The sequence below is a fragment of the Eptatretus burgeri genome, chromosome 1 (genome assembly GCF_056783735.1).
Source record: "Eptatretus burgeri isolate ZD-2024b chromosome 1, Ebu_testis_v1, whole genome shotgun sequence".
Lineage (NCBI taxonomy): Eukaryota > Metazoa > Chordata > Myxini > Myxiniformes > Myxinidae > Eptatretus > Eptatretus burgeri.
The window spans coordinates 98,665,758-98,685,233 of NC_140961.1; the positions used below are offsets into that span (position 1 = coordinate 98,665,758).

Consider the following 19,476-nt stretch of genomic DNA (forward strand, 5'->3'; position numbering starts at 1 on the left):
GAGTCCCGGGCGGAGGCATTTGTGGCTCCGCCCACCTCCTCGCCTTCGGCCACGTGTATAATGGCGATCGTGTTGGGTCGGAAACGGGGCGGGTGAGACGCCCGCTCCTTGCCGATTGGCTAAAGAGGGACGCCACACCTGTTAGACTCCGCCCACGTGCGCGCTTGCTGGTGAGCATGCGAAGAATGCTGTGAGCAGAGTGTTGTCATGTGAAAGTGATGTAAAAGTCCTAACTATCAAAATAAACCAATGTCACCCGCAGGGTGACCCGTATCTTGCCAAAAGGTGACCACGTGTGACTTCTTTAAGGTCACACTGAGGTGAACAGAGCTGCTATCCACCAGGAGCGACTCCTTGAGGAATATCTGCCTACAAGAGATTCCGATGAGAATCGTTCTACAGAGTAACCATGAAAAATATGTGTTTGTCTCATAACGTCATCAAATGACGTCATAATGTCTCAAGCTTGACATATCTAGAAAGCACTCATCGAGGTGTTCAGTTTGAGGTACTACACGATATGGTTCCTAAAACTTGAAAATTTAACCTTGGGGTCAAATATGTTTGACCTCAGGCGCTAACCATGAAGGTCAAGGCCAATCGCCACCAAAAATTAATCCGCTGAGCGTCAGACCATGAACTATATTCCCATGAAGTTTGAAGATGATCCAATCAAAATTACTTTAAAAATAAGGGTTTCGTCGACTCCTCTGATTTGCGACAAAGTGACCTTTACCTTTGACCTTGACCTTCAAAATTTTATGCGCTGAAAGGGACCTCTATAGGCCTCTGACATGCGAAGTTACAAAAATTTCCAATGATAACTGTGCTCTGCAGAATTTTTTATACGTGATTACAGACAAAAAAAAAAATAAAAAGAAAAATAAAAAAAACATACAAGCTGACTAACATATCTTGCAAAAACTTCGTTTTGGCAAGATAATAACTCTGCAGTGCACGAACATTTAATTCCCATTAGACACAGGGGATGGATTCTAACTAGAAACACTCACTTACCGATATAATATAACTAAACTTGGGGACTGCTGTCTGTCTGTGTGCAGTAAGCTTCCAAATTCGTAATATGCATATGGGGGGGGGGGTGGGGGAGGGAGAAAGAGGAGGCAGGTGGAAGGGGGGAGAGGGGGGAAGGAGGCAGAGAGAGGTTGAAGTAGGGGGAGCAAGTGGGGAGGTGGTGAGTGACACCTCACCAAATGTTGCTATTCACACAGAGGGAGGGTGCATGACACACACACACACACACACACACACACACACACACACACACACACACACACACACACACACACACACACACACACACACACACGTGGATACTTTGAGACCTAGGAGGGATCTGTTCCACCTTCTGAAACCCACATATGCAGATAACAATCAACAACCAATAACCAACAACACACACACACTTTCTTTTTTCATATATTGACTGCTTTTGACGTCTGCACGTGGTACGTGCTTGGGAGCCTCATTGGTATGCATTGCTGTCTGTGCTATCACTGATGATTAGCCAATAAGCCACGAAACCGGTCCGGTAGCTGAGGGGGTTTGTAGCATTGAGATTCTCATGTGTCTACTATGTCTGAACGTCTTTATAGTTGTTGAGGAACTCTGGAAAGGGTTCGAAACAGCATAGCATTACCTTGTGTAGGTCTTCTTGAGTTGCTTTATGCAGCTTCTTCGGCTTGAGGAGTGTCGGAGGATCAAATATATATATATATATATATATATATATATATATATATATATATATATATGTATATATATATATATATATATATATATATATATATATATATATATATATATATATATATATATATATATATATATATATATATATATACATATACGAGCATGGATCGGCTCACTATGCTCATGTTTCCACACGTCGTTGCAGAGATTGACGTTACAGATTTGTTGTGTTGGCATGATTTACACCAATCATAATACAAACATTCCTTTTCTTCCAATTTATTTGTAATATTGGTGATATTATATTTACTTGAAATTTATTTGTGATACAAGAAGGTTCAAGTGGTCTAAATGGTCCAAGGGTCTAAGCTGTTTAAACTGTCTGAGGGGTGTTTAGTGATTATCCCCTTTCAGTATGCTGGTTAAGATAACTAGCAGATACCCATCTATGATGGGTATGGGGGACAGGACGGATCACAATACTCGGTTACGGTAGTTTCTTTGGATGTTTTGCGCTGCATTCAATGGCTCTGTTCATATTGGTGGCGTGTCTGGGTGCCCATGGTGGAGTTTAAGACCGGTCGCTTTAGATTGTTGTCCTTGACACATAGTGCTGGATGAGTAACACAAACGATTTGAAATATTCATCGTTTTTATATTACCTACATCAACAGATTAACAACATGGCAGGATAAAAGTTGTAAATGCTGAGTTGAACGAATGTCCTGAACTCATGGAGTTGGTTAATTAAGTAAAGCACGTAGTCTGGAACCCGGCCGTCAGTTTGCCACTGAACGCTGCTGATCGTGACGTCATCGATTCCCTCTTTGAAAATTATATCTATATTCTATTTTTTGAATCTGCAATCACCTGCGTAAATACGTGGAACATGTAATGTGAAGATTTCGGAAGTATGAACAGAATATGTTCGGAGAAAAGTGTGTTATAAGTTCCAGGCTTACGCCCATTATTATATTATGATTATGATTATGATTATGATGATGATGCAAAAACATACCTACCACCTTCAAAACACCTCACTGCACTGGAATATGTGGGGACAGGAATACTGAACTGTAAATGGTGGAGACTTGTAATACCCTCCCCCACCTGTTGGTGGCATGACACAATACACATTTACCAAGAGAATTATGATTGTATTAATATTATGATTATGATAATGATATTCGATTTTTTTGAATCCGCTATCACCTGCGTAAATACATGGAACACGTAATGTGAAGATTTTGGAAGTATGAACAGAACATGTTCGGAGAAAAGTGTGTTAGAAGTTCCAGGCTTATACCCATTATTCAATGATGATATTATGATACATGTGTATATACGTATATATTTGGAGCACCGAACATAGGAGAGATGGGCATAGGGGATATATATATATATATATATATATATATATATATATATATATATATATATATATATATATATATATATATATATATATATATATATATATATATATATCAATCCTTGCTGGTATCATAGTAAGCTGGTTTCTTATGTATTATGAGAAATCACCAATACTGCCTTGTTTAATATTCAGAACCAATTGATATTATTTATTGTACTCCACGGAAGCCGCAAAAGCGATATACACCCAATTTTTTATTCTTTATATTTATCGTGGTGAAAAGAAAAATCATTAATTCTATTTATTACCTCTATCTGCGTTCATTTTACTTTCTCTCTCCATTTTAATTTTCTTCGCTTTAGTCGATTTTTGCTTTGTACTTAATTTGTTGTTTCGCTCACATTGTAATAATGTTGCATACTTTTCACATCCATGCATTGTTTTGTGTATTTAATGAGAGGTATCTTGTTGGAAAAAAAATTATGAATCGTATATCAAAAACACGAAACCCTTTTCTCCCATACATCTATACAATTTACAATGAATTCTAGTTTTATTTATTTACCCCCATGTAATCTAACATTTTATACAATAATTATATAAATGTATATATTGTACAAAGTTCACGCATGCAGAATCAAACATTTTCTATTTGGAGAGATGATTGTTATTTACATTTTGCAACTTATAAAAGCATCATTCAGTAATTCTCACAAGTGTTATGAATATAACATTAGATCTTGTATGTAGATATGGAAATGGCTCACCTGCAGTGGATATAGGCGCAGTGTTTGCTGACCTACAGACTACGTTTGCCAACGTGCCCTGTAGAAGCGCGTGTTTGCCCACGCTCAGCGGACACTCGATGACAGATAGGTGTGCTGTTAGAGTGGGCATCATCCCTGCGGACCTCGCTGGAAACATGGAAGGCCAGTGTGTTGTCATCTGTTGTCCCAATGGCATGCCAATAGCATAAGCTGAAGATGTGGACAACCCATAAGAAATATCCTGTACCGACACACTTGATTCTTCCCTCAAGCAATAAGGTTCCTCACACAGTGGACGCCGACTTTGTTTTGGTGACAAGATGTCTTCAATACTAAACGACGTTTTGGTCAATGGAGCTTGCATCACTGACGTGAACTGAGAAGGTGAATAAGATTGGCTTTTGCACCTGCTGAGTGACTATGAGAAGCCGTCCACACAAGGTGCTGAAAATCTGGGACCTGCCCCACCCCTTCCCGGCCTTCTGGCCCACACATCACTTCATGGTAGATCAAAAGCGACCCGCCTTGGAGATTGGAGTGCTATACACAAGGCATCTGATGTTACATGAAATAAAATATGCTCGGGGGGGGGGGGGGGATACTATCGATTTTGTCAAGACTTATGTCAGTCTGGGTTGATGGACACCCTAAATGAAAGTATTATTAACTTCTTCTTTCACATTCCCAATTATACCCATCTTCTTGTGGCATTGGCCAAGGGGAACGATTCTGACCAAGTTCTTCACAAACCGGCGGGTGAGGGCTGATGTTCAACTGGCAGGAATTAGTAATTTGTTCAGAGTGCTAGCAATAACTGACTTATTCTTTGCAAAAGACAACATGGGATATTTAACGTTCACCAACTAATGCCATCAGATCGGACGCCCAGTTTAACATCCATCATTTAACAACATGAAACATCATCCATTTAACAACATGAAACTATCCATCATTCAGATTTCGACTCTGCAGTCCCAGAATTCCTCACGAAGAGATGTTTCTGTTATGCAAGTAAGAAGAGAAGCAGAAGAAGAAAGGCTAATAAACTTTGAACTAAGAAGAAAGGTGCATTGCATTGTGTTTGAAAAATCTTGAAATCGTATTTATGTCCCAACGTGACACGACAAAATGGACGTGGTATGTATTATCAGCATGTATACCTTACAAAGATGAAGAATGTTCTGAAACTTTCCAGGTAATGCTTTGGCTTTTTGGTATTTTCTTAGTGGAATTTCCATAACCTTGGGAGTGGGGCACAATCAGGAGAAGCTTAATGACACTAGTCACTCACATTTTGCAAGCAATGTTCTCGCAGTTATTTTCAGCCAAGGGTGGTGCTCATACCGCAATTTCTAGCTCTGGTAAGAACAGAACACAATAAAATTCAAAGGGGTTCGGTGTGACTTCCTTATAGACTTGGAGCTAGCTTGGTGAGGCTTTGTGTCATGGCTTTGCTTGGGTTTAGCTAAGAGGTACCTGTGTGAAAACTTATGCATATGTTGAGATGCTACTGCTTTGAATTTATTTTTTAATCATTTTATAAATTCCACCGTGATGTAAAATCCAGCAGCTTTCAGTGAGAAGTTTCTATACCAGACAACAATTGGGGTCAGGAGCTTAACTATATTTTAAGGTCAGAGTCGCAGTTTAAACTAGCACAGAATTATATCTTCGTTAAGCATTCCTGAACTGCTTACCAGCACATTTTCCCAAAAGCATTCTTAAAATCGGTCGGTAAGTGGCAATATTCAGAAAAGTGCTTTTACATCCTTCGGATACTCCGAAAATTAAATTAGTTGTGCATTTACTGTTATTTCCATTAGTGACACTACATTACATTTGACTTTGTCAGTCGTTAAACAAATACATCGTGTTCTAGTTTACAAAGGCCTCTTGGAAACGCTCAGAAATTAGGCGTACATTTGTTGTGCATTTTCCATCGCCACCGAATTTACTTCCATTTGTCTTTCGGCGCAATAGTGTTCCATAATGAAGCGGTGCACTTAAGCTTTTAGCGTAATTGACAATGCGGGACGATTTAGCCCGTCAGTGCCTGTCTCTTTTAAGTCTTGTAAACACTGCATGAAAATTGTCAGTTTCCAAAAGGGGGACAGCAAAAAGCCACTCGGAAGACAAATAATTTAATCAGCCTGTGAACAAAATTCCAATCAGCACTGATCAGTAAAACCCAAAACAGACGAAAAATACAATAAGCAAGCCTATATACAAATGAGAACAATGTTGCAGAACATCTGTGGGTGCAACATTCTGATCATTAGTTGTACTTGTACGAATATTTCATCAATCATGTATACTACAAGAAAGTTTTGGCACAGGAGGAAGCCACTTGGCCCATCATGCTTGTGCCGTTTACACACCTCATGTTCCGTTCTCTATCAATTTACTATTTCTTCTCTTGGCACAAATGCTATTCTCACCATTAATCTCTGATTCTGATGTACCATACTCTGTTATAGAGTATCGGTGCTGCTGAAGCAGTTTCTTGGCAACGGTTATACTGGGTGGTTTGCCATTACCTTCTAGGCAGTAGTTATGGCAGGAATTTGTAATTTGTTTCGGTTGCCGACGATAGCTCACCTACTCTTTGAGAAGGATACTGTTGGATCTTTAACATCTACTAACTAATGCTGGCAGACAGGATGTCCAGTTTAACGTCCATCCGAGGGATGGCACACACGTTGATGAATCACCCTGCCTGTGAATCACTGGAATGACAGTTTACAGCTGGGTCGGAATTCTACCCAGACTAGGTAGCTTACAGGTGAGAGGCGAGTGTACGTACTTCAATGGAGTTTCGGCCATCCTGTCAGCCCACAATCAACTTTGATAACCTATTTTGATCTCTGCGCAGGGAATTTAGCCAGGATACCACAGAAAATGGCCAATTCTTCTTCAAGAGATCCAATGGCATCGCTCTTCTTTAATCGCCATAATTATTCCCACATTCTTGTGCGGTTGGTCAGCGGAAGTTTGGCTCAAGTCTTTCATGAATCAGCTGCTAGCCAGGCCTGACATTTGATTAAGGTTAGGACAGGAATTTGTAATTTGTTCATGGTGCCGGCGATAGTTCGCCGCCTCTTCGAGAAGGACACATGGGATCTTTCATGCCAACCAACTAATGCCGGCAGATGGGATGCCTCGTTTAATGTCCATCCCAGGGGACGGTACATGCATTGATGAATCGCTGTCTGGAAACACTGAGATGACAGTTTATAGCTGGACCGATATTCGAACCAGTGGGATATTTAACATAAACTAGAGTTCATAGAACACCTTACCCCATGCAGTCTTGAGAAAAAGGACATGGGCGGGGTCTGCAAGCAGCACATTTGATTGGTCGAGATGATGTAAAATGCCATAAATTTTGTCCAAGTAGTGTTAAATGGAAATGTTTTAAAAGTGCCAAAAAGGCAATTTGTGTTCTACAGTGTTTAAGTATATAATTTAATTGAAATAAAATAAAGATTTTAAAGGTTGTAAAATGTTTGTTTTTTTTAAACCACTGTTGATGCAGTGTCTTGTACACCACCTTATTTAACATGTTAAATTAGTTATTTGTGCCTGTTGTTTGTGTCCTTTATGACGTCCTTAAAAACAGTACGTTTCTTGTTTGGAGTGATTTTTAATTTTGTTTGACTGCCAGACAGGCAGAAAGAGAAACAATTATCTCACTCCTTTCTGTGCATGTGCGATTGGGTCAAATTCAGAGACAAATTACTGTAACACCATGGGTTTGTGTTCCGATTCATATTGTGATTCTTGTTCAAAATATAACATTCAATTGAAATCAAGTTGTTCCTCAATTATAAACTGACGTTTGTAGATAGATAGACAGACAGACAGACAGACAGACAGACAGAAGCTATCCAATTGTTCAACCCCACTTTTCGCTTCACATGCGTGGGTAAAAACCGAAATGCAGACGGGATAGAGAGACTTACAATCCACCTGAAGCATGGTATGGAGTGTCCCTTGCACATGTTGCACCAGGATGCCAGTATTAATCAAATTTGACCTCACAAACATTACATCCTCTCTGAATTGTTTGTTTCCTCCAAAAACATGTCAGAGAGGATGCAATGTTTTTTCTCACCCACTTTCCCCTTGGAAGCTGGTATTCTACAGTGTTCTTTTTACCTCCGCCACCGAAGGTGAAGGAGGTTATGCTTTCACCCCTCTCTGTCTATTTGTTTGTTTGTCTGTCTGTCTGTGTGCAGTATATCTTAAAAAAGTTGCAGACGGATCTGGATGAAATTTGGTGGGCAGGTTGGGTGTGTGACAAGGAGAAACTGATTATATTTTGGTGAAGATCCGGATCCGGATCCGACAACTAGAATTTTTAAAGTGATTCTTCACCATTGAGAGAAAGGGCTAAACTAATATATGTCACGATATCTCAAACAGTTGTGGACGGAATTGGATAAAACTTGGTGGACAGGTTGGGTGTGTGACCACGACAAATTAATTCGATTTTGGTGAAGATCCGAATCCCGATCTGGATACGAGAATTATTTAATTCTTAAAGTGATCACCATTGAGAGATCGGGCCAAAAATGATATAGGACTGTATCGCATGATATTTCAAAAATGTATGGGGCCCAATATGTTCTCATGGATCAGGCATTACATGACGGAGGGAAACGTTCTACCGAGTGCCCTTCTGGCTTTTTTGTGTACAATGTCGAGGCTCATGTAAGAGCTAAATCTTGTTTCTGATTTACGACCTTTGCATCTTCTTTATAATCCTATGCGCTGATAGGTTGGTGACAATTTCACCTTTTAACAGTTTTTTTAATACAAGGATCTAGGGTCATAGAGGAGAATAGCAAAGGGCAACAGGTTCACCAACTACCAAAGGGTGTGGGAGTATGGACATACACAAGGAGGAATAACACCAAGAGAAAAGTAACAATGGATCGGAGAGGAACAGAATGGAAAAGAATCAGCGTGTGTAGAAGAGATTATGGATGTGCCTGGGTGAGTGCGAGATAGTGGTAGGCAGCGCATTTGAAAGATTGGAATAAGGAAGACAAGACAATAAACATATGGAGATGATTCCACAATTGAGAGAATAAGGAGATGAATGAAAGCAGGTGGGCTACTAGTCTGAACTTTGGGAGGGTGAACAGGTAAGGATTTCTTGAGAAACATGTGTGACTTAGGGTGGAAATAGGAAGGGGGAAGGGGCGGTCAGAAGAAACACGGACAGTTATTTGCTAGTATAAAATAGAGGGGCCACCAACTTGATGACAGTGGGAGAGTGACAGCTGACAGGCATTGGGAATTCTCCTCGAGATTGAAATGGATGTGGAAGACCTTGTTTTTGACTGTCACAAGAAGAGCAAGTTGGGAAGCAAGTTCCAGCTCAGAGTGGGGAGCCATGTTCCATTGAGCTTGGTATGGAAGTCATGTACATCGTGATGAGCTTGATACAGCTCAAGAATACATTACTTGTATGGAGAATACCCAAAGAACGACTAGCCTTTGCTGCTAGTTTGGTGATGTGATTCTCCCACGAAAAATTATTGCAAATGATTCTGTGTGACACAATATCTCGGTTAGCTGAAGCAGCCTGTATGGACAGATCTGTGAAGTTGGAGGGTATACCTTTGATATTGATGGAGCAGAGGGTTTGAGAGGGGGAAGCACATAGAGGAGAATACTGAGGGAGGGGAGCAGTGATAGGGTACTTTTTGGACGTGAGTTGGCCTTGATCATATTTATGGAAGAAAATTTATATTCTATTATGTCATTTCCATTCAGAATTCCCTTGGAAGGAATACTCTTTCTGCTCAGACCCTTCCTTAATTTCCAGTGCAATCACTGATACCATCTTTGGCATTATTACTTTGTTTATTCCTTACTCTACAAAATATGGTAATGTCATCCCCTAATTAGTTTAAATGCAATTACTATAAGCATATAAACATTCCATCAGAAAAACATTTGCTTCAGAACATGAAAATCAGCTCTTCCTCGCAAACCCCTGAAGCCTATAGTGAAGTGTGCAATGTCTGTAACTCAATTGTCAATCATGTCAAGAGGGGCAGGTCTGCCAACTAGGTCAGTCTGCCACTTGTGGCAGGAGATGCATAATCCATCGGATGACCTTCTTTCAAGATTTTTTTGGTTATTATCTCCTCCATATGCGGGTTTCAAAAGGTGGAATGGAGTCCTCCTTGGTCTTTTCATTGTCCACACCCATTTTGTTAAGGGCTCACGATTCATGACCCAAGCTGTGAATATTTCTTGTTCTCAAAGTTTTCATTCTGAGGGCTCTTTTCAGGATTGTCACAGAGCCCACCTGCAGTTCATTTGTGGTAATATTCCCAGGGATGGTTGATAAGATCTCTGTGAGATTCTTCTTTATCATTCCCGTTGCTCCAATGACCACTGGTAAAATTTGGCGCTCTTCGGGTCCCTGGATTTTTTCACTTCATTCTTGAGATCTTGGTATTTGGTCGTTTTCTTGTTTTCTGAATTGTTTCGGCCAAAAATCGCTGGGTAACGAAAGTTTTTTAATCTCTTGTATTAAAGTACTATATCTGTTCACAATACTTTCTTTTCTCTGTTAACGCTCAATGGGATCATCAGGTCAAATGTGAGTGTTACTTCCTTGTTTTAAATTATTGCTTTTGGTTCATGTTTCTAAGAGTTTTCTGGAACTGGGATATTGAAATTTCTGCAGATGTGCCAGTGGATTACTCCACATACCTTGTTGTGCCTTTGTGTCTACAGCTGTTCTGACATGAGTTTTTTTTGACATCCCGATAGGAGTTGGCTCATACTTTCTGTTTCTACCTTGCAGAATATGAAGTTGCCCAATTGGCTCAGTCCTGCCATTTTATTAAAGCCATTAGTGTACTGTCCTTGGTCTTGGGCATATATTATTATTCGTTGTACATCCAAGTTGAATAGACCTCTTCTTAGCCATTCTGGTGATCCTTCTTTGCTTGTGCCCAGTCTGTACAACTCTTTTTTTTTCATACCTTCCTGCTCTTTTGTCATTATCTCAGTTGTTGGTGTATACCTGTTGGTATTTCACCTTATATTTGATCTTTTTTGCAATAGTTGGGGCTATATTCGTTGCTGTTTCAGTTTCATGTGTGACATCTTCCTTTCACACCTGTCTTTGGATATGTTTTTCGAGGTGGGTTAGGAACACCTTCTCTGGCTTATTGTCTTCGTGTTTGCACACAAATTGTATTTGATAATCTGTTGAACTTTTTATGCACCCAGCCAATCTGACATTTGTCATTCTGTGCACTTGGTTGATTTCCATCAGGCCACTACTTCGTTCTCGTCTTGGCAGGTAGATTCGCAGAATGCACAAAATTTTGTAGAACATTTTGTGGATAGTGAGGCGTTTCTTTGTTTTGATATCTGATTTATTGATCTCCACTTGTGGCCAGTTTATTATTCCACAGCTGTACTGGAATATTGGTATTGCGAATTGGTTTATGGCTTTGATTTTGTTTCTCAAGGAGAGGTATGTTTTCACGATCAGCCTCATTCTGTGCAGGTGCTCTTTGGTAACTGTTTTGCGCATTTGTTTGTGACATATTTGATGACCCTCTTCTTCAACGAGGTATTTTTTATGATGCTTCGCTTTCTCGTTGCTGTATTGTTGTATCCAGGTCGATTTTATGGTGTCCATTTTTGTTGGTGTACGAATGTGCACTTAACACACTTATCTCAGACAAATTCCATTTCAATGTAGTCGGAGTACCATTTCACGAATTTCAGTTGTTATGTCAATTTTTCATCGTTTGGTGCAAGGAGTTTTCGATCCTCCATCTATACGATAAAAGTGAAATTGTATATTTGTTTGTTTATTTATGCTTCAAAAACTAAAAAAAAAAAACATTTGACCAAAACCAACCAAATTTTTCATGTTGCCTAAGGGTACCCCAAATATGGTTTCTATCTGTGTAGCTTATCGGGGGAGGGAGTTCAGTGTGAGGGAAGACCCCAATTCTCTCTATGTTAATGTGTATCATATAGCAATACCCAGTATTACAAATCATGTAGTCATCTATCTATCTATATATAAATGTAAGTTGCCTGATTGCATCTAAGAAGGGTAAATGTTGTAACTACAGCACGTACAATGCTGAATGATACCTCATTTACGAGTTCTTGGGTCCAGACATTGCGTGTGGAGGTTTACAAATACTATTATTTACGCAATTTCGAGTTGTATTCATTTTTGTTGTGCACATGGTGTGTATGCTCAGTCGTTGGTTTGCACATCTACCGGAAGTTAAAAAAACATATATAACAACAACCTATTCAGTCAATTCTGTCAATGTATAATTGCCTTTCCACTGAATTACTTTACCGAGAAACCTTCATTCTCCTACAAGCGGAACCTCAGACTCCTTACAAATGCATCTGTGGCAAGTTGGAGGTGACAAAAAACAGGTTGGTACAAATTGAAAGTGGGTAACTTACTTATTTATTTGATGATCATAAGGGAAGTGATATTGCACGTGGAATCCTGGAGGGTTGTGAACGTGGACTTCAGTGAGGGAAAGCTCTTGACGTCACACAGCCTTGCACATTGCCATTGTAGAAACATTTTATCATGATGGGTTTGGGGGTGATAAAAGAAATAAATTGTCGATGATTAAAATAAAATATATTAATCCTGAAATAAATGTACTCAAATATGATATGATATTTTAAGTATGTATCCATTTGGAATTAACATAATTATATTTCTCCTCTGTATGGAAAGATCACCTGTATATTAGATGTGTAAACAGGTTGAACTTTGCGAGCAAGTTGAATATAAAGAAGAATTGCCTGTCATGTAGAACTATCTTGAGAATTTTGTGTGGAAGACACAAACGAGTTGGAATGTGGACTTAAGAAAATGTACAGGCACTCTGGTAGCTTCAAGACAATATATCTTCCAAGTTTTTGGAGAAGCAGACTGACTTTTAACCTACAAAAGGATGGAAACTTGTTTTAATGGCCATTAGAGTTGGCATTTGACATCATTCTCACATTCTGTGCGATTAATATGTCTGGGTTTGAATATGTGTTCCAACCATTTAAGCAGGAGCTGTCAAAGAAAACTGAAGATAAGGTTCACCTGGAAATTGTCAATACCGGGCGAACTGGCGTCAGCATCAGAAAATTATATAAAAAAAAAACGGTGTCTTACTGGAAACTACTGTATATAAAGATGAAGATCCTCCGGTTATGTTGAGAGATCTGGAGTAAATTTGTCTGTCCAGGATCTCCTGTGCTGGCACATATAATCTGTTTGCTTGTTCAATAAATGTTTTAAAATTGTACTGACATTATGTATCTGTATCTATACCATCATACCCCAAATAATTTGGGGTATTAGGAGAACAAATGAACAACAACAAAAAATTAAAATCCATAAACAGCAAATGAAACCTGAGACTCCTTACTAATGCTTCCACTATCTTTTTATGCACACGTGAGGCATACAAAAGAACGCTCTGACAACGCCTTGAGTGAGTGGAAGCACAAACTTTCATGGGCAGTGTATAATCTCAGTGTCGCTGATTTGCACACCTACCAGAAGTAAAAACATAATAATATAACTACAAATCTCTGCTTGTGATTGGCACCTTTTCCATCCTTCTGCCCACTGACAACCTGGGATTGGTTCCACATGGGTTGGGCGTGGTGTGATGCCGGGGAATCTATGTGGGCGCCCTGTCATCCCAACAATGATTGAAGGGGCCACCTGGTGCAAGGTCCTTTACAAGTTATCCACCAGCCAGTTCAATGTGTTTTTTTGGGGGGAGAGGGGGGGAGGTGGGAGTCGGTAACTGCTGCACTGAAGGCAGGGAGTAAGCAATTGCTGCATTGTAAGTGAAGGCAGGGAGCAGGCGAATGAGGAGCATGTTGTACGCACTTTGTGTGGAGGAAATGGATGCAGACAAGAACATATATTGGATATCGATATACATACACTCGCATCGCATATCTGCTCACACAGACTTCAGACACAAAGCTAAATAATAATGTTATGGATTAGTCTCTGGTAAGGGTAGCGAGGTCACTTCTCGGCCAATTAACCTAAAGCTAAAAAACCGCGGATAACTCTGCAGTGTGACAGGTTGCTAAGCAACCATAGGTGGACATGCCTTACATGTCCACCTATGGTAATGGCCGAGCATTACCATAGGTGGACATGCCAGCCAATGTCTTCCCATGACAAACAGTGGGGACTAACTCCTTGTTACTAAACACTATGCTTAACCAATAGAAGCAGATAACCATATTGAAAAAGGTGTATATAATGATTAGCAAAAAGCATGTATATACAAGCAGTCACAACAGAGAAATCCTTATCCTAAGCACATAAGCCCCTCTGAGTCAGTCACTTTTGACTGATATGAACAGGCACAACAGTCATTCTGGGAGACAAGAGAAAAGAGAAGATGGGTCATATTGGCGGCCCCTTGCTCAACCGCATGTGAGGTGGGCTCATGTGGATTCAAATGAGGGGGGGAGGTAGGTGTAATGTAAAGTGTTTTGAGAGGTGCAAAGGTGAATGTGTGTGGCATTAGATTAAATGGTGTGAGGTGCAATAATCAGTGAGCTCTGAAAGGACAGTTGGCGCTTTGCGTTGATTGCTCCTGCATCCAAAGGGAATGAGGTAGAATAGAGACAGTAAGAGAAAGTTGGTGTAAGTCAATGTGTTTGACGACTTGCCTGGGAACTCTCCACTGGATCTGCCCTTCACTCGCTCTCACATGGTCTCCAGGAACCAGCATGTTCAGTCTCTCTGTTCCAAGGTATGCTCGTTCTGGACTCCAATTCGGACTTTTATAAGCTGTGTTCTGCTCTTCACCATGTCGTTTAATCTGCTCGCTTTCCCATTGGACCACTGTATCACCCATTCAAAGCCATGGCTGGTGGCGAGTCATGGCATCGTGCTGCGATGTGCCACTCCAGTCCATCCCTTCCAACATTGCTGTTGTAGCTGGTTGGACTTCTTCAGCACCTCAAGTGCTCCCTCATCATCTTTTCTTCACCACGGTTCAGCCTTTCTCGCGCTGTCTCGGTCGCCGTGTCCGTTTAATCCCATTATTAATTCAAGCTTTCACCGTTGGAGTGGCCTACTGTTTATGGTGTGATGTGCAAAGCATGTTTGTGAAGTGTGTCAGAGAGAGAGAGAGAGAGAGACAGAGACAGAGACAGAGACAGAGACAGACATACAAACAATGGGGTTTGCTGCTACTTTTAAGACAAGGCATTTAACCCTTCCCTACTAAGCTTCGGAAATCATCAAATCGGAAACCACTGATGGATCAGATTCGGATCAAATTGGAAACCACTCATAGGTCGGATTCGGATGGAATCAATAATTTCGTGCCTTGCGTTGATTTGGTAATGGAACACACTTGCAAGTAGTTTGTGCAAACCAACGTGTTCTGCAGTATGGGAAGGTGTTGGTTCAAAGTTCGGACCCCTCCCACTCCCTTTCCTCTCTCCCTCTCCTCCTCCCTGAATAAGGGAATGGCTACCTTTGTGTAAGCACTCACCGTTTTTGAATCTCTACCACCCAGGTATGCAACAGGACATTGAAAGCTGTGTTGAATCATAGAATCGGAAACCACTGATAGGTCTGATTCGGATCAAATTCCACTAATTGAAAACCAATGATAGGTCGGATTCAGATCAAATGAATTCGTCCTTATCAGTTGTCATACAACTAACCTGTCCTCCAAGTTTTCTCTGAATCCGTCCACAATGTTTTGAGATATCGTGCACACAGACAGACAAACAGGAGTGAAAACGTAGTCTGCATTCACCTTTGTTTTTTGGTGGGGAATCCATAGTTCGTGCAAACTAGTGCCCTTTGCAGTAATAGAAAGTGCGTGTTTGAAGTTCGAAGTTCGGAACCCTGACCATGAGCTACCTCTGTCTTGCCACTCGCCGTTTTTGAATTCCTACCGCTGTCCCATGTTTTTGATTCGGACATGGACTGCAGCTCAAAGGACAGCAGTCATCAATGCTATTTAATTATTTTACTCCGCTCCTTCCCAATTCCATATCCAGGCGATGCAATACGTCATCACCAGGTACCGAAGGAAGGGAGTACTCAGTGTTTACTCTGTTACTTGGCAAAATATATATTTTGCCAAGTATGTTGGGTTGTCGCATTTGTCTGTCTGTTTGTCTGCTTGTTTGTTTGTTTTTCACGCGATTTTTGGCCACAGTTTTTAAGCAATCGTTCTGAAATTTTTTGCGTATCTCGGTGAGCAGCCAACAGCAACGCTTAATTTTGGTGAAGATCCAAATCCGGATCTGAGAATTTTTAAAGTGATTCTTCACCATTGAGACAGGGCCAAAAACGATATGTAACACAATATCTGAAAAGGTTATGGATGGATTCACACAAAACTTGGAGGACAGGTTGGGAGTGCCACTCGGAAGAACTGATTCAATTTTGGTGAAGATCCAAATCCAGATCTGGATATGAGCGTTATTTTATTTTTAACTGATTCTTCACCATTGAGAGTTGGGGCTAATAACAACATTGCATGATATCTCACAAAGTTGTTCATGGATTTGGATGAAACTTGGTGGACTCCGGATCCGGATTCAATAATTTTTCAAGTGGTTCTTCACCATTGAGAAATCGGGCCAAAAATGAAATATAGCATGACATCTCTAAAAGTTGTGGTGACAAAACGATTGTGACAAAATGAGGTGGTAGAGTTGTTTAGGTGACAAGAACAATAAAATTCGATTTTGGTTAAGGTCCGGATTCAGATCCGACCTATCGGTGGGATACAAAATTTAAACTGTTTAGCCTGGCAGTGGTATGAGCTTGACCGAATGCTGTTCTGTTTCGCCAAGTGTCATTCCATGAGTGATTTTTCATTTTCTTGTTAATTGCAGGAATCCTTCATATTTCGGCAATTATGTTGGTCGGTTGTGTGTGTCATTCTGTGTGTCTGTCTGTCTGTCTGTTTGTTTGTGTGTTTATTTACCCTGTAGCAGCCACACTGTTTCAGCGATAATGACCAAACTGGGTACAGACGTCGGCCATGGTCCAACTTAGACACTTGTCGTTTTTGGTGAATCTAGGTCAAAGGTCAAGGTCAAGGTCACCAAAAAACCGAAATTCTTATTTTCGCAATTAACGTCCGCTAAAATGGTCGTATCGACTTCAAACCAACTCCAAAATGTGCATCTTCCAATACTGCATCTAACCATATGTCTCATTGGCGTGTCACACCAACACCCTTCTTAGCGGTCGGGGGTCGAATGTCAGGGGAGTCGGGTCAAAACTTTAAAATTGCGATAAAAATGCCATTTCAAGTCCGATTGACTTCCAACTTATGATCATGACCAAACTAAGTGCTATAACTCATTAAACAGTAGCACTATCGACTTATAAGAAACAAATTGATTTCCAGGTTTTTGTTTTTTCAGAGATCATGGAGATATGACAAAGTTATTCCAGCAATTCCTTGCTCAACGAGCAATTTCATTTGTTTGTTTGTTTGGCCGGGCGATATCTCAGCCATCCTTTGAGCTTGGAAGTTAAAATTTGGGGACAAAGTGAAGATGTGCTTTGGAAAAACAGTATTTTTTTAATTTATCAATTAATTGATTAATTACTTAATTATTGTCGATTTATTAATTATTTATATATTTTATTGATCATCTGGGCAATATCTCAGGCACCTTTTGAACAAAGAAGCTAATATTTGGACATGACAGTGAACAAGTGATTTGGCTATAAAGGGTATTTTTGATTTTTTGATTAATTACTTAAGGCCACAGAAAAAAAATATTACTTGTTTAGCGTCCCCGCCCGACCTGAGAAATGTCCCCGACCTGGACTTTTTTAAATTTTTTTTATTTTTCAAAAAACCCTTAAAAGAAAGTGTAAAAACTGTCAAAACAATGTTTTCCCACCTAAGAACAGTGTAGAATCATATTTGCACTTTTAAACCCACCGACGAACATCCCGATGATGGCTTCTATTGGACAAAGGCGTACCCACCAATGCACCTGTGCATTAACATCGACGCCATTTGTTTTCCGGTTGCTAAATGCATGCATGCTGTGTTCAATGACAGATGGAGTGAATGGAAGGTTTCAAAGTAGGACACGCTTTTGTATAGACTGACAATGGAATTTCTGACATGTTGTGTGGCCGAGGAAGGTAGCAGTGTGCCAGCTAAAGATTGGTTTGGTTGTACGCCAGCCGTGGATATCACGCTTCTGGAACTGTATTGTGAATTTTGCAATGGCATGTACGACGGCGATCCTATTGACGATGACATGCGATGTGCATTCTCATGTGTAAAGGTAGGGACAAGCAAGTCCATCAAGGACTTGACAAAGGTCTCCTCAAGTTCATCTGTGACTGATGTGGTGAAAAACCTTGGCTCATTCGTCATGTTTCTGATCCCTGCTGAAGTGCACCACCGTGGACTGGTGGCAGACTCTGATGACAATGGCAGTGCAAAGCCAATTGTGTTCAGTGTGTTGATGCCCAACGCCAATGCACGTTCAAAGTCCCTATCATTGCCACCAGCATTCCCTGAACAGTGCCATCCTTAGAAATCCAAGTTGAAGAATGCTATTCTGAAGTGGTTTGGAAACAATTTGTGTTGGCTGGTCACCTGATACTGTGGGTTCCTTGGGACTGACATTTGTGAATACCATAGCCGATGCCATGTAATATATTGACCATGAATACCTTCTGACCATGAATACCATAGATTTCTTCATCCTCCAGGCACGCCGTCACTCCATTCATGAAAAAAAAACAAAAAAAAAAACCTCCCTCCATACGTGGAAACATTGTAAGAGGTGGACGCTAAACAAGTAATTTTTTTATGTGGCCTAATCGATTAATTCTTCATCTTTCGATGAATTACTTAATTTTGAAAAAAGTTACAGATTCGGATGAAACAGTGGTGGTTTTTGTGTGCTATTCAGCAATTGCTTGAGAAATAAATTATTTTACGATTATTTATTTTAATTATGCAATTAATCAATGAATCAATCAATTATTGTACAATACTCCACCCCAAATTCATCCACCTCAAGTGCTGCATGGCGAGTAAGTATCATTTGTCCACATTTACCTCAGAAGTACATTTGTACACATAAACTAAGTATCATTTGTACATATATTTACCTCAGAAGTACATTTGTACACATAAACTAAGTATCATTTGTACATATTTACCTCAGAAGTACATTTGTACACGTAAACTAAGTATCATTTGTCCACATTTACATCAGAAGTACATTTGTACACATAAATTAAGTATCATTTGTCCACATTTAACTCAGAAGTACATTTGTACACATAAACTAAGTCTCATTTGTCCACATGTACCTCAGAAGTATATTTGTACACATAAACTAAGTATCATTTGTACACATAAACTAAGTATCATTTGTCCACATTTACCCCAGAAGTACATTTGTACACATAAACTAAGTATCATTTGTCCACATGTACCTCAGAAGTATATTTGTACACATAAACTAAGTATCATTCGTCCACATTTACCTCAGAAGTACATTTGTACACATAAACTAAGTATCATTTGTACACTTAAACTAAGTATA

The 19,476-nt window shown here is 40.0% G+C and overlaps 1 protein-coding gene across 2 annotated transcripts in view; it reads right to left on the minus strand.

The window, feature by feature from the left end:
* LOC147035036 (uncharacterized) overlaps positions 1-19,476 on the minus strand; it is a 44,140-nt gene that overhangs the window by 22,908 nt on the left and 1,756 nt on the right. Inside the window, exons 2-3 of one of the 2 annotated variants that reach the window (XR_015061111.1) lie at positions 5,016-5,096; positions 3,856-4,002 (exon numbers count right to left, since the gene is read on the minus strand). Coding sequence is in view for 1 of the 2 variants with exons in the window: in XM_085892869.1 (XP_085748995.1) it covers positions 3,856-3,988 (133 nt within the window). In the remaining variant the exon portion in view is untranslated. Of the gene's footprint in view, positions 1-3,855; positions 4,003-5,015; positions 5,097-5,146; positions 5,214-19,476 lie in introns of both variants that reach the window. The other variant, XM_085892869.1, reaches the window with a different exon arrangement.